The following is a 14,561-nucleotide window of genomic DNA, read 5'->3' on the forward strand; positions in this document are numbered from 1 at the left end:
ATGTATGTATGTATGTATGTATGTATGTATGTATGTATGTATATGTGCGTGTGTGCGTGTGTATGCATATCTGAAAGTACGTATGTATATATGTGTGTGTATCTATGATAATGTAAATGCGCGTGTATGCGTGTGTATGCACATCTGAAAGTATGTATGTATATATATATGTGTGTGTGTATCTCTGATCGTAGGCATAGCTCCCTAAATATGGGGCTTAGATGACTTGCTATTCACTTTATGAGAGTGAATAGGAAACAAAGCTATCAAGGAGAATCATTAAATAATCGGCAACTACAACGAGAATGACATTTATTGAGTTTTCACTCACCGAATTGAAATATCTTGTGGTATCTCAGCTATTTCAGAGACATCTATTTCCTCTACTTCTATCAAATAAGGACACTTGGTAATGTATGTATGTATGTATGTGTGTGTGTATGTATGTATGTATGTGTGCGTATGTGTGCGTGTGTATGAATGTATGTATGTGTGTATGTGCGCGTGTGTATGTATGTATGTTTGTTTGTGTATAATGTATGTATGCTGTGTGTATGTATGTGTGTATGTATATATATATGTGTGTGTGTGTGCGTGCGTGTGTATGAATGTATGTATGTATGTATGTATATATGTATGTATGTGTGTATAAATGTATGTAAGAATGTACGTGTATGTATGTATTTATGTGTGTGTCTATGTACGTACGTAGGTATGTGTGCATATGTATATATATATATGTATATATATATATATATATATATATATATATATATATATATATATATATATATATATATATATATATATATATATATGTATGTGTGTATGTATGTTTTGATGAGTGCGTGTGTACGTACGTAGATATGTGTGCGTATGTATATGTGTGTATATACGTATGTATATAACTATATTTGTATGTATGTGTGTATGTATGCAATCATGCATGCATGTATGCATATGAGTATGTATATGTGCGTATGTATGTGTATGTATGTACATGTGTATGAAAATGTGTGTATGTTGTTATTCTTGTTTGTTATATTTGGAGGTGGCTTTATTCTAATTGTTTTTTCTTCCTTTCTTCCTTTTCCCTTTGGGCAGCATTCAAGCCGCTCACTAATAACGTAGCACGGCGCTTTTGTTTACGTCAAGCCGTCTCTTGGTGTTTGTACATATTTGAATTGCTTGATGCACGCATACATGTGTGCGTGTGGATAAGCTTGTACTCGTCAATGTACGTGTCACAATACCATACAAATATGTATGTTTAATTACTGCTTATGTATGTGCGTTAATATGTATTCCATATATTTTTATCATTTATGCGCCCTTTCAAAGCCTTGCCAGGCTCATGGGCCCGGTTTCACGGTTTCTATGGCGTATATGTTCCCCACCAGCTGGACGGGACGCCAGTCTATCGCAGCGTTACTCAAGAAACAGGAAGAAAGAGTGAGAGAAAGTTGGGGCGAAAGAGTAGAACAGCGATCGCCACCATCCCCTGCCGGAGCCTCGTGGGGCTTTTAGGTGTTTTCGCTCAATAAATACACAACGCCCGGTCTGGGAATCGAAACTGCGATACTCCGACAGCGAGTCTGCTGCCCTAACCACTGGGCCATTGCGCCTCCACGTATTCCATATATACGTATGTGATTGTGTGCACCTCAAATGGCGAATCCCTGAAATGTTTTATGAATTTTCACCGTTCGACTGATGGATTTTATCTGAGAAATACGAACCTGAGTCTGTTTTTGTAGAACCCAAGCATTCTATGCTTCTATGCGGATCAACTGCTATGTAGCCTAATGCGCCTATGATAATAGGAACGAATGAAAACCTATAGTCTAAATACGAAGGGCTACTGAAAGTTCCTGGCTTTAAGGATACCACAAAAGGCCTGGTGGGAGACCCAATATTCCGAGTTCTTTTAAAGGCCATTGCAATAAGTGTGTGAATCTGAGAGGGGAATATATTGAAGAAAATCTTAACTGATTCTCCTGTATTTTCTTTTGCCTAAAACCAAGAACTCCTCAGCACCCCTTCGTACTATAGTTTCTAATTAGTTTGTCATAGATTCTATGCTTTTCTCCAGTTTTTTTTAAGAGAAATTCGCATCCACAGAGTAGATGGTCTCTACAATGAAAAATTATTTTTGCTCTCTTTTCCATACAACTATATCAAACCTGTTGTTCTTAGACCGTGTTGCTGTTTTTATGGATATGTTCCACCGTCATTCCAAGTAGGATTCGGCTTCTTGCCATACCCCCCCCCCCGGAAAGAGTCGGAAGTGGTTGTGGGGAATTTTTGTGACTTCAACAGCCCTAATTTCTGATTCCCCCGATTGTAATCTCATGGATTACTCTATGTGGCGCGGTTGAGAAAGACACCAACCGCTTTGCCTGCAACACCAAGGCCGAGCTGGGTGGAGGGGATAAATTATGGAGGTGTTCGTATATCTTCTCAAGGACACAGTAAGGAACGTGCGAGACAGGTTCCGAAGTCGTCTTGAGGTCACAGGACGTCAACTCTGAGTAAATTGTTATCCCCCAGCTATAATCTAGTTATAATCCCCCAGCTATAATCTAGCTTATTCTCTTGATTTTTTAAAATACTTTTTACATTTCATTTTGAAATTTTCTTCAGAATTCTGTCGTTTAAACATTGGAGATTATAATTCTGTAAATAAAATGCTTTTCAACATCAGTTTTTTTCTCCTTTTCCCTTTCTAATATGAGATATTGGAGATTACGATTTTGCCAGAGAAAATTGATGTTAGCAGTTTAAGGTTAGGTATTCCAGTTAAAGCTAGGATTTAGGAATAGGGTTAGGGTTTAGAGTTAAAATTAAGATTTGAGGTTATAGTTAGCGTTTATAATTAGGGATAGGAATAGTGCTTAGCATTAGTGTTTAGTGTAGTGGTCAAGGGGTTAGTGTTCGGGTTAGATTTAGCTCTAAACCCCTAGAATTAGGGTTTAAAGTTAAACAAAGAAGTCATAATGAAAAGAATGATTCCTTTTTCTTTCAGAAGTGAAATTGTTTGTTTAAATGGTAAAAAGAGTCTGGTAGAATAAGAACCAAGGCGGTGCTCCAGTATGGCCGCAGTCCAATGACTGAAATAAATAAAAGATACACGATAAAGACTATGTGTATGTATATATATATATATATAATTTTGGATTTTGTCCCTAATAATATTATTAATATATATATATATATATATATATATATATATATATATATATATATATATATATATGTATGTATATATGCATGTTTGTATATACATATACAGACACACATACACACACACACACACACGAACATTCATGCATATATATATATATATATATATATATATATATATATATATATATATATATATATACACACGCGAACGCAAATACATGCCTGCATACAGAGAAACGGACAGGCGACCATGTACTTGATGCGTGTAGGCAGGCTACCAGTCTCCCTTTTGAGATATCATGTGTTGAAAGCACTACTGTTCGTCCTACTAATTAAGTTTATGTGGACTTTCTCCAACCGCTGAAATGTTCCATCAAAAAAGGGTTTTTAATGCTTTTTTGTTTGTTTCAGTATTTTGTTTGATAATTGAAACGTAACACAACTGATATCTTTATTCGCCCCGTTTATAGTGACATCTATCCATTTTTTCACCTTTGTCTCTCTCTCTCTCTCTCTCTCTCTCTCTCTCTCTCTCTTTCTCTCTCTCCGCCTCTCCTTGACTATCTTTTATGTGCGTATCTGCTAACATATATATATATATATATGTGAGCGTGAGTGTGAGCATGTATACATTTATACATAGATTTATACATATATACACACATACATTTATACATATATACATACACACATATACATATATGTATATACATGTGTACATACAAACACGCATATATGTATATATATATATATATATATATATATATATATATATATATATATATATATATATATATATATATACATATTTGCATATATTTACATATATATATACACATATAAATACATATACATATACAAAGATATATATATATATATATATATATATATATATATATACTTTATTTAAAAGCAGCAGAAATATAACAAAAGACTGTTACTCGGAGTTTCACGTTCCCGTTCATATATATATATATATATATATATATATATATATATAAATATATACATATACAAAGACTATATATGTGTGTATCATATATATGTATATATGTATATATACACACCTACTATACACACACACATATATATATATATAGTTGAAATTTATAGAAAAACAAAAGACGAAGACAGGTGTGTAAACAAGTAAATTTATTTGTTTGACGCTCCGGAAAATGAAAAAGTCTTTTACGTTTCGAGCCTACGCTCTTCAATAGAAAGGAATAAAACATAAAAGATATAAGTATATTCCCACATTATACATAAAAAAAACATTTCTTTTTCTATGGTATTTTCGTAGCACGTTTGAGCCCTTGTAACTAATAAAGCAAAATGTTTGTTGTTTTAGTTTTGTCTTCCTCTCAACTAATTCCCATAAAGTTTACTCATTTTAGTGTTTAAAACTTATTGTAACTATTTTCCTTTTCCATCTTCCCTCCGTTTATGACGGGATCCGTTTCCCATCTTCTGATAAGATTATGGAATAAACAAATGAATAAATAAAAAATAAACAAATAAACAAATAAACATGTTCAATAAAATGTTAATGTCATTAATGATACTTGTAGTATTACTACAATAAACCCACAACAACAACATTAATAATAATAATAATAATAATAATAATAATAATAATAATAATAATAATAATGGCTTCAAATTTTGCCACAAGGACAGCCATTTTGGGGAGGGTACTAGTTGATTACATTGACCTCAGAGCGTAATTGGTACTTATTTTATCGATCCCGAAAGGATGATTGGCAAAGTAGACCTTGTCGGAATTTGAACTCAGAACGTAACGACAGGCGAAATACCGCTAAGCATTTCGTCAAGTGTGCTAACGATTCTGCCGGCTCACCGTCTTAATAATGATGATGAGGATGATTATAATAATAATAATAATAATGATGATGATGATGATGATGATGATAATAATAATAATAATAATAATAATAATAATAATAATAATAATAATAATAATAATAATAATAATGATAATAATAATGATGATGATGATGATGATAATGCTACTACTACTACTACTACTACTACTACTACTACTACTACTACTACTAATAATAATAATAATAATAATAACAGAAAGGACAGTGGTATAAGTATTTGATGGGATACTGGAAGCAGATTAAATAAAACGAAGAAATAAAACAAATTACTTGTAGAGATTATACAAGGAGAGTAAGAAAATTATTGCCATCAAAGCTGAATTTAAAAAAATGTTATTGAAGCAATAAATGCGAGAGCGGTGCCCCTAATCAGATATGGAATTGGAATTGTAGACTGGACCAAAAACGACATAAAGAAGCTTGACAGAGAAACTGTTGACAATGTATGGATTACACCATCCGAAAGTTGATATCAACCGGTTGTACCTGAAGACAGACCAAGGTGGAAGGGACTTAATTGCCGTGAAAAAGTGAGTACAGATGGAAAGAAAAAGCCTACTAGAATATTTAAAGAACAGCACAGGGAAATTACTAAAGATGGTGAATAAGGAACAGGTGATCAAGTATGGAATAGGAGAAAAGGAAAAGAATGAAATTCAAAGAGAACACTTTAGACAGATTGAAGAGAAACATCTATACGATCAATTTTGAAGAGCCACTGAAGATGTTTGTGGAACAAAATCCTGGGCGTGCTTAACAAAAAAGGGCAATTAAAAAAGAAAGAAACAGTGAGCCTAATTGTAGCAGCCCAGGTTCAAGCGATAAAAACAAATAACTTGAGGAGGAAAAATGTATATGGGGAGAATGTTTCAGAAAAATGGAACTTGGAACGAGACAGTGGCACACATTGTTGCTGAATGTCTCAAATTGGCACAGGAGGAATATAAGAAATGGAAGCATGACCAAGTTGTAAGAGTTTTATACTGGAAGTTGGACACACATGATATGAACATCGGGTCGAAAGAATGCTGGAATCGGAGAATTGTAAAATTCTGTGGAACTTTCTTATTTAAATGGACATGACACTAGAAACAATAGACCAGGAAAATAACAGACAAGGAAAAGTGAAATTGCCTACTAATTGATCCATCATGTCTGTTTGATTCCAGCATCGTAAAGAAAAGACGAAAAACAAAAGACAAAAAAAACTTTAAAATTCGAAAATGGTTGCAAGAATTTGGAACAAGAAAAGTGTAAAGGTTGTGCCTATAATAATTGGTGCATTGGGAACTGTAAGAAAATATATAGAGAAATGGTTGGAGGAGATTGGAATAGAATGTTCAGTAGATCTACAGAAAGTTTGCCTTTTAGGGACAGGAAAGATTATCAGGAGGGCCTTAAGCACTTGAAAAACCATTGAAAGCTTGTTGATACCTTAGGTTACAGGTAATAAGTAACCCGCTACCTACATAAATTCTGCAAGGAATAAGTACGAGCCTGAGTCAAATTAATAACAACAACAACAAAGAAAGAAAGAAACAGATAAATATTACAAAAATGCAACATAAAAAAAAGGATCTACCTACCCCCCCCCCCCCAAAAAAAAACTACTAAGACAAGAGATTCTTTCTCCGTAAATCAGCTAAAATCTTCTGGAATTAAAAATGCCAATAATTCTTTAAACAAAGCAAACAATTCTACCCCAACTTAAAAAGATTTCATATAAAATGAAATCGAAATGAATGCAATACCAACACCAAGAGAAATAGTAGAATTTAAGGGAGGAGTATGGGCAGCGAAAACAAAACAAAAAAAAAATTACCACGGAAAAGACTAGTCAAAACAACGAAGACAACATCGGAGCAATCGTGGGTGTTTATAACAACAGAAGTAACCCAGATACACTGAAAAACGAACAACTGGAAGGGACCCGGACATGACAAGGTACCTAACTTTTGGTAAAACTATTCAACAAAAAACGTTATGTGCGAGCAAAGAAGTTTAGCGAGATGTTGACAGGGTCAGAGACAACACTTTACTGGCTCACAAAACGGAAGTCATCTTAGTCTTCCAATCAAAAGAAACCACAAATCCTTAAAACTACAGACCTATAACATGTCTGCCTTCAACCAACAAAATCTTAACTGCGAGAGCAAACTTCTGGAAGAAAGCATCCTTTTCAGCGCTACTTGGGATCAACATTGCAGCGACAAAACTTCGTTTGCTTGATAGTTGATTGATGGTGAGTGGTGAGTGATGGGTGGGTTGTGAGTGATGTGTGACGAGTTGGTGATGAGTGGTGGATGGTGTGTGGTATGATGAGCGGTAAGTGGTAATGGTAGGTGGATGATGGGTGATAAGTATTGAGTGGTGAGTGATGAGTTGTCAATGGTGGGTAGTGAGCGATGGGTAATGTGGTGAGTGATGAGTGATGAGTGGTGAGTGACGAGTGGTGAATGATGAGTAACGAGTAATGATTGATGATAGACGATTGATAATAGACGACTGACGAGTGATGATTGATGTATAATGAGTGTCGAGTGTCGAGTGACGAGTGGTGATTGATGATTGCTGATTGCTGATTGATGATGATTGACGATTGATGATTAATGATTGATGATTTATGATTGGTGAGTGATGAGTGATGATTGATAAGTGATGATTGATGATTGATGATTGATGATTGATGATTTATGATTGGTGAGTGATGAGTGATGATTGATAAGTGATGATCGATGATTGACGATTGATGATTGATGATTTATGATTGGTGAGTGATGAGTGATGCGTGATGAGTGATGAGTGCTGATTGATGAGTGATGCTTAATGATTGACGAGTGGTGAGTGATGATTGATAAGTGATGATTGATGATTGACGATTGATGATTGATGATTTATGATTGGTGAGTGATGAGTGATGCGTGATGAGTGATGAGTGATGATTGATAAGTGATGCTTAATGATTGACGAGTGGTGAGTGATGGGTGATGAGTGGTGAATGGTGCGTGATGAGTGGTGAGTGATGGTGGGTGGAGTGAGTGATAATGGTGGTGAGTGATGTTAGATGAAAGATAGTGAGTGGTGAGTGGTAATAGGTAGTGCGAGATGCGTGGGTGGTGAGTGGCGGATGACGGATGGTGGATAGTATGCAGTGAGTGGTGAATGATGAGTGGTAAATGATGTGTAGTGATGGGTAGATGAGCGGTGTGTGGTGATGATAGAAGGTGGATGATGGGCAGTGAGTGGTGAGTGATGGGTGTATGGTGAATGTTGAGTGGTGGGCGTTGAATGGTAAGTGATGAGTGATGGTACTGAGTGATGAGTGGTGAATGGCGATGATCGAAGGTGGATGGCAGGTGGTGAGTAGATAGTGGATAGGGATGGATGGTTGTTGGTGGACAATGTGTGTTGACTTGTGACTGATGAAGGAGAATGACGAAAACTGTATAGTGAATGTTGTGTAGCTGGTCGACGGTGGGCAGCGAATGATGGATGGTTGATAGTTAACGACAGATGCCGAGTGGCTGGTTACTGGGTGGGTAGTGAACGGTTAATGGCGGTGGGTAAGATTTGTGACTGGTGGCGAGTGGTGAATGGTAACGGGGAGGAGAGTGTAGAGGTGAACGAGTGAGTGTTAGCTAGAAAGATTATAGTCATACGTTAGCCGAGAATAAGGAAACGGATACAGAAAACGGAGTAAGGTGTTGAAATAGACAGAACAGTAAATAGAATCTCAGTTATCAGTTGGTGTATATAAGACAAAAACAGTCTTCCGGTACACACACACACACACACTCTCATATATCTACACATGCATATATATATATATATATATATATATATATATATATATATATATATATATATATATATATATATATATATATGTATATATATATGTATATGTATATACAGTGTACATTTGTATTACACTAGTGTACTATTTTTCTACACGCTAGGCCACGGTGGTAAAAAATTTCTAAATAATATTTTACCACCCTGAAATTTATTAATAATAATTCTTTTGGCTAATTTTCTGCTGCATAGAATACTTGCAATTGAATTCAACTGGTTGTAGATATACTAGTCTCCGTATTCATTGGAATTGTTATATATACATATACCTATATATCTCTTTATACACACAGGCACGCGCGCCAATATGCACTCACATATATACATTCACTCAGTCTTATTTAAACCTGACAACCAATATTTAGAACTCCCTATTATATTTCCGCATTGTGTTGTAATTGTATCCTTATATATATATATATATATGATGAAATTTACGTTTGAATATTACATTGAGTATATATAGAACATAAAACAAAGCATGAGAGGATGTTTATAAGATATTTAGTTACACCATCTTACGTACGTTCATTAACATAACATGATTATTACTTACATAATGCAAATTATATAGCCAAAACATATTGTTAAATCGTCAGAGATATAACTTATGGTGCTATGTCTTTTCTTCCGACGTCACTTCGTCAAACGTCTTTCCGTCCACGTCTTTTCGTCCGACGTCTTTTTGTCTGATGATTTTTTTTTGTCAAACGACAAATCCTATCAATAAAATTCTCAATGATTATTTGACTTTGATGTTCACCTTGTTTTCTAAAGAGTTTTTATGATTGGACAAAAAATCGTTGGACAAAAAGACTTCGGACCAAAAGACGTTGGACAAAGTAACATCGGACGAAAAGTCGGGTCACGATAACTTAAATTATTGCATTGAAAAATTGATAGAATTTCACATCATGGAGGTGGTTAGCAACTGACTACATGAGAATGTTTCATTTCGTAAACGAATTTGGCTTAGCAACGCGTAAAATTACGGCTAACATTTTAGAATAAGACTTAAATATAGATTCTAATACAGTGTTAAGTATAAGTTGAAGTTCGCTGTATTGTTGTGAGAAAAGGATTGATGGAATGAAGTTGGAATACACACACACACACACACACGCACACACATACACACACACACACACACACACACACACACATACACACACAAACGCACACGCACACACCCACACACCCAGATAGATAGATAATTAGCTAGCTAGCTAGTTAGATAGATAGATAGATTAGGGCTACTGATTAAAAAAGTATTAAAGGTATTGAGCGAACAGAGTTCTCAAGAAAATAAATATCAAATATATGTGTGCCTATCCGATGTTCAGGAATGAAATATTTAGTAGATGCCCACACACAGTTTTTTTAATATTCCTAAGGTGAGTGGTTTTTCTTTTTTTAAATATTTATACTTATAATACTTCTTTGTGCAGTGTAAACATTTTATTTGTCTGAAATATTGCTTTGATCTTTCAAGAGTTCTTCATCTGAAATCGTAGAGAGCGTTGGGCATAAAGCAAATTAATTGTTGTGGGGAGATTAATCGATTCGACCGATTCCATTAACTATTTTATCGCTCGCGAAAGTATGACAATCAAAGCTGACCTCGGTGGGATTTGAACTCAGAAATGTATAAAGCCAGAACGAATATTACACACTTTTCTCACGATCTCACGACTCTGCCACTCCGTACATATTGCTGCATACAAACATACGTACATACATACTTCCATGCATAAATACAAACATAAACATACATATGTGTATGTATGTATGTATGTGTGTGTGTGTTTGTGTGTGTGTGTGTGTGCTTTCTCTTTGGTTTGTTTAAGTTCTTTTTTCTGGAGTTTAAGTCAGTCACTAACAAAGTGAAGGGATTCTGAGTTCAGACTGTTCCTGGGGGTTTGTAAATATGTGGAGACGTTAGTGTGTACATATATGTAAGTGCATGAACCTGTACTTGTTCTCTCTGTTAACATGGCTCTTTAGTGCATTGGTTTCTGTGCATGTGTGCGTGTGCTCGTATTAACATGTGTGCATTATGTATGCATGTACGAGGGCTGATCAATAAGAATCCAGATTGTTGTCATAGTAACGAAGCTAAAGCACGCAAAGTAAAGACGCTTGGCACAATTTGACCTTGAACTCTGCTGTGCGTGCGCACTAAGATTTAACGTTTTATCTCACTTCTGCTGTTTACAGTAGTGGTTGGAAGGAACGCATGATCGTTGCATTGACCATGACAGAGAACGTTGTCATGGCGATACGTGCTCAGAAGTCTACGCAAAGTTGCAGAAAGCGCATGGAGTGCAGTGTATGAGCCGCGCACAAGTGTATGGATAGTTCAGACCTTTCCAAGATGGCCGAAAAAATGTCGATATTGACGAACGTCCCGGGAGACCCGCAGCCAGCTGAACTGAGAAAAACATCACAGAAAATCGTCACTATCCGCGAGTTATTAGAGGATGCGCAGATTAGTTACGGTTCACTTCAGTCTATTATCACTGAAGACTTGTGCATGAGACGCATATATGCCAAGTCTCAGTGGCACAAGATTTCCTTGATTGTGTCGAGAACGATGAAAACTTTTCGAAAACTTTGCGTGGGCCTCTGAGCAGGTATCGCTAAGCTTTTGGCAAAATTTGATGCAGATTCTCTGCTCAACTTTCTCTGTCATGGTCACTGCGACGATCACACGCTACACACGTTCCTTCCAACCACTGCAATAAACAGTAGAAGTAAGCTAGAACGTTAAAACTTAGTGCGCATGCACAGCAGAGATCAAAGTCAAACTGTCCCAAGCAGCTTTACTCTGCATGCTTTAGCTTCGTAATTATGGCAACAGTCCGGATACTTATTGATCAACCCTGGTATATCTGCCTGTATAGATATATTTATACACCTCGATTGACTGCTGGTATATAAAGGTATAACTATTAATCTAATCGATTGGTACAATCCACATATGTGTGTATGTGTGCACGCGTACATAGCAGTGTTGTGTATGTGCTTCCATCTCTTTATAATGTCAGTGTCAACTTTATGCCATGTTTTCTTCCTCTTCTCCTAACTGCTTTCTTTTTCTTTCTTTTTTTCCAATATTTTCTTCTTCATTAGGTCACTTTGTAACCCAACGTCTTTCCTGGGTCTTTTTATTATATTCGTATAACTTGCCAGTCACTGAAATATATTAGATAAAACAAGAAGAGTTTTTACTTTAAGAAGTCACCATTTTTTCTTTTGTAACTAATAAAAACCATTACTTAAATCATTATTTATTATAAAGTATGTTACTCCATGATTCAGAAGATCATTGCGCACTATCTTCCCCCGTCACTAAGATGAGGCCTCCCTTGCTACATCAACCGGTTGCTAGACATCGCTCAATATTCTTCTCGCCATTGCTCATCATCTCTTTTTAATCAAATGGCGGCTTACTTCCTCCATTCTGGCCTGACTTGTTGTATCTATTTCAGCCACGTGGGCTTAGTGTAATCAAGAGTGTTGGCCAGTCAAAGAACAGAATACAATGGTATCGTAATTTTTGAATATATTGACCGCAAATTAAAACTCAATATTTCGACCACATATAAGGCGGCGAGCTGGCAGAAACGTTAGCACGCCGGGCGAAATGCTTAGCGATATTTCGTCTGCCGTTACGTTCTGAGTTCAAATCCCGCCGAGGTCGACTCTGCCTTTCATCCATTTAGGGTCGATAAAATTAAGTACTAGTTACGCACTGGGGTTGATGTAATCGACTTAATCCCTTTGTCTGTCCTTGTTTGTCCCGTCTATGTTTAGCCCCTTGTGGGCAATAAAGAAATAAGAAACGTTAACACGCCGGGCAAGATGCTTAGCGGTATTTCATGTCTTTACGTTCTGCGTTCAAGTTCCGCCGAGGTCGACTTTGCCCTTCATCTTTTCGGGGTCGATAAAATATGCACCGGTTGAGTGCTGGGTCGATGTAATTGACTATCTCCTTCCCTCTCCTGCCAAAATTTGAAACCAATATTTCGATCACATATGTGACGCAGTGCCGATGGTAACTACAGCAGAAACAATCAACTTTCGGATAGATGCTTTCGCTGAGTAGTACAGTGGGTTTACATCTAGGTTGACTGAGCCATGTAGAAGTTAAGTTCGTAGCCAGACGCATTGCAGTTCATTTTGTTTGTTGGCACTCCGTCGCTTACGACGTCGAGGGTTCCAGTTGATCCGATCAACGGAACAGCCTGCTCGTGAAATTAACGTGCAAGTGGCTGAGCACTCCACAGACACGTGTACCCTTAACGTAGTTCTCGGGGATATTCAGCATGACACAATGTGACAAGGCTGACCCTTTGAATTACAGGCACAACAGAAACAGGAAGTAAGAGTGAGAGAAAGTTGTGGTGAAAAAGTACAGCAGGGTTCGCCACCATCCCCTGCCGGAGCCTCGTGGAGCTTTTAGGTGCTCAATAAACACTCACAACGCCCGGTCTGGGAATCGAAACCGCGATCCTATGACCGCGAGTCCGCTGCCCTAACCACTGGGCCATTGCGCCTCCACGCACTTCCTTTAACTCGATACGAATTGTCTACTTAAGAGGGTATCACTATTTTGAAAGGCGAATATTTTTTCGAATCCCAGGAATCACAAAGTTGGTTACTCGGTTTCCAAGGCGTGTCAGTGACCGAGATCATAACATTACCAGTAAATAAGACGCCGGTACGTTTTAGAGTTCAAGCCCTGCAATTTAGAGGGGTGGGGGGAAAGTCGATTACATCTATCTCAGTACTTGACTGGTACTTCATTTTATCGATCGCGAAGGAATGACAGGCAAAAAAAAAAAAAAAAAAATGTCCACGGCGAGATTTGAACTCAGAATGTAACGAGCCGGAAGAAATAGCTGCCAAGTGTTATGTCCGATCAGCTAATGATTCTACCAGCTCGCTTCCTTAGCGAATTATTACCATGCTGGACTGATCCAGGTGAAAGTTATGTTTGTTGGTTACAGACAACATAGTGACTCTATCATGATACGAACCGCCAGCTTCTATACTAGAAAGTGTCTTTCTCAATTTATCCCCTGGTCACGCAACCATATAGCTTCATAATCGCGCAATTAAACCATCATCTTTATGGGAGATATTTACAATTTAGGGGACAGAGCGAGTGATAATGTTTTAAAGTCTTTTGGTTGGGGACACCGAACATGCAGTTGGTGATTGAGTAAAAATGAATCATCGACTCCCCCCCCCCTCCTTCACTCATTTTCAAATGGTTTAGGATGATTCATTAATAATCCGTTGACTCAACAACCATCTGTGACTCAATGTAATGCCATTAGACAGCGAATAACGGTTTTCTGGTTCTTGGCATATGGACAATTGTTTAGTCATTTTTTTTCCTGTTCACATGTTCAACTAATCCTAAATGAGAACAACCAAACAGATAAAGAAAACGGGAAGAAAAAGAAATTGAAATAAAACATTAAAAAGGAAAGTATTTTGCGTGTGTGCATTTCTCAGTGAGTGTGTGATATTGGTTAAACTAAGGAGAAAGGAGGAGCATCATTAGAAGGTGGGATTTAAAAAGCGAGGTGAGAAATTGGGTCGAAG

General features: G+C 36.8%; 1 protein-coding gene across 1 annotated transcript in view; it reads right to left on the reverse strand.

The window, feature by feature from the left end:
- Positions 1-10,464: 10,464 nt before the first annotated feature.
- Positions 10,465-14,561, reverse strand: part of LOC128250248 (protocadherin Fat 4-like) — an 85,450-nt gene continuing 81,353 nt past the window's right edge. Inside the window, exon 31 of the mRNA XM_089338387.1 lies at positions 10,465-12,140. Coding sequence (XP_089194513.1) covers positions 12,079-12,140 — 62 coding nt within the window. The 3' untranslated portion in view covers positions 10,465-12,078. The remainder of the gene's footprint in view (positions 12,141-14,561) is intronic.

Source organism: Octopus bimaculoides, chromosome 20 (assembly GCF_046866305.1).
Source record: "Octopus bimaculoides isolate indiv1 chromosome 20, ASM4686630v1, whole genome shotgun sequence".
NCBI lineage: Eukaryota > Metazoa > Mollusca > Cephalopoda > Octopoda > Octopodidae > Octopus > Octopus bimaculoides.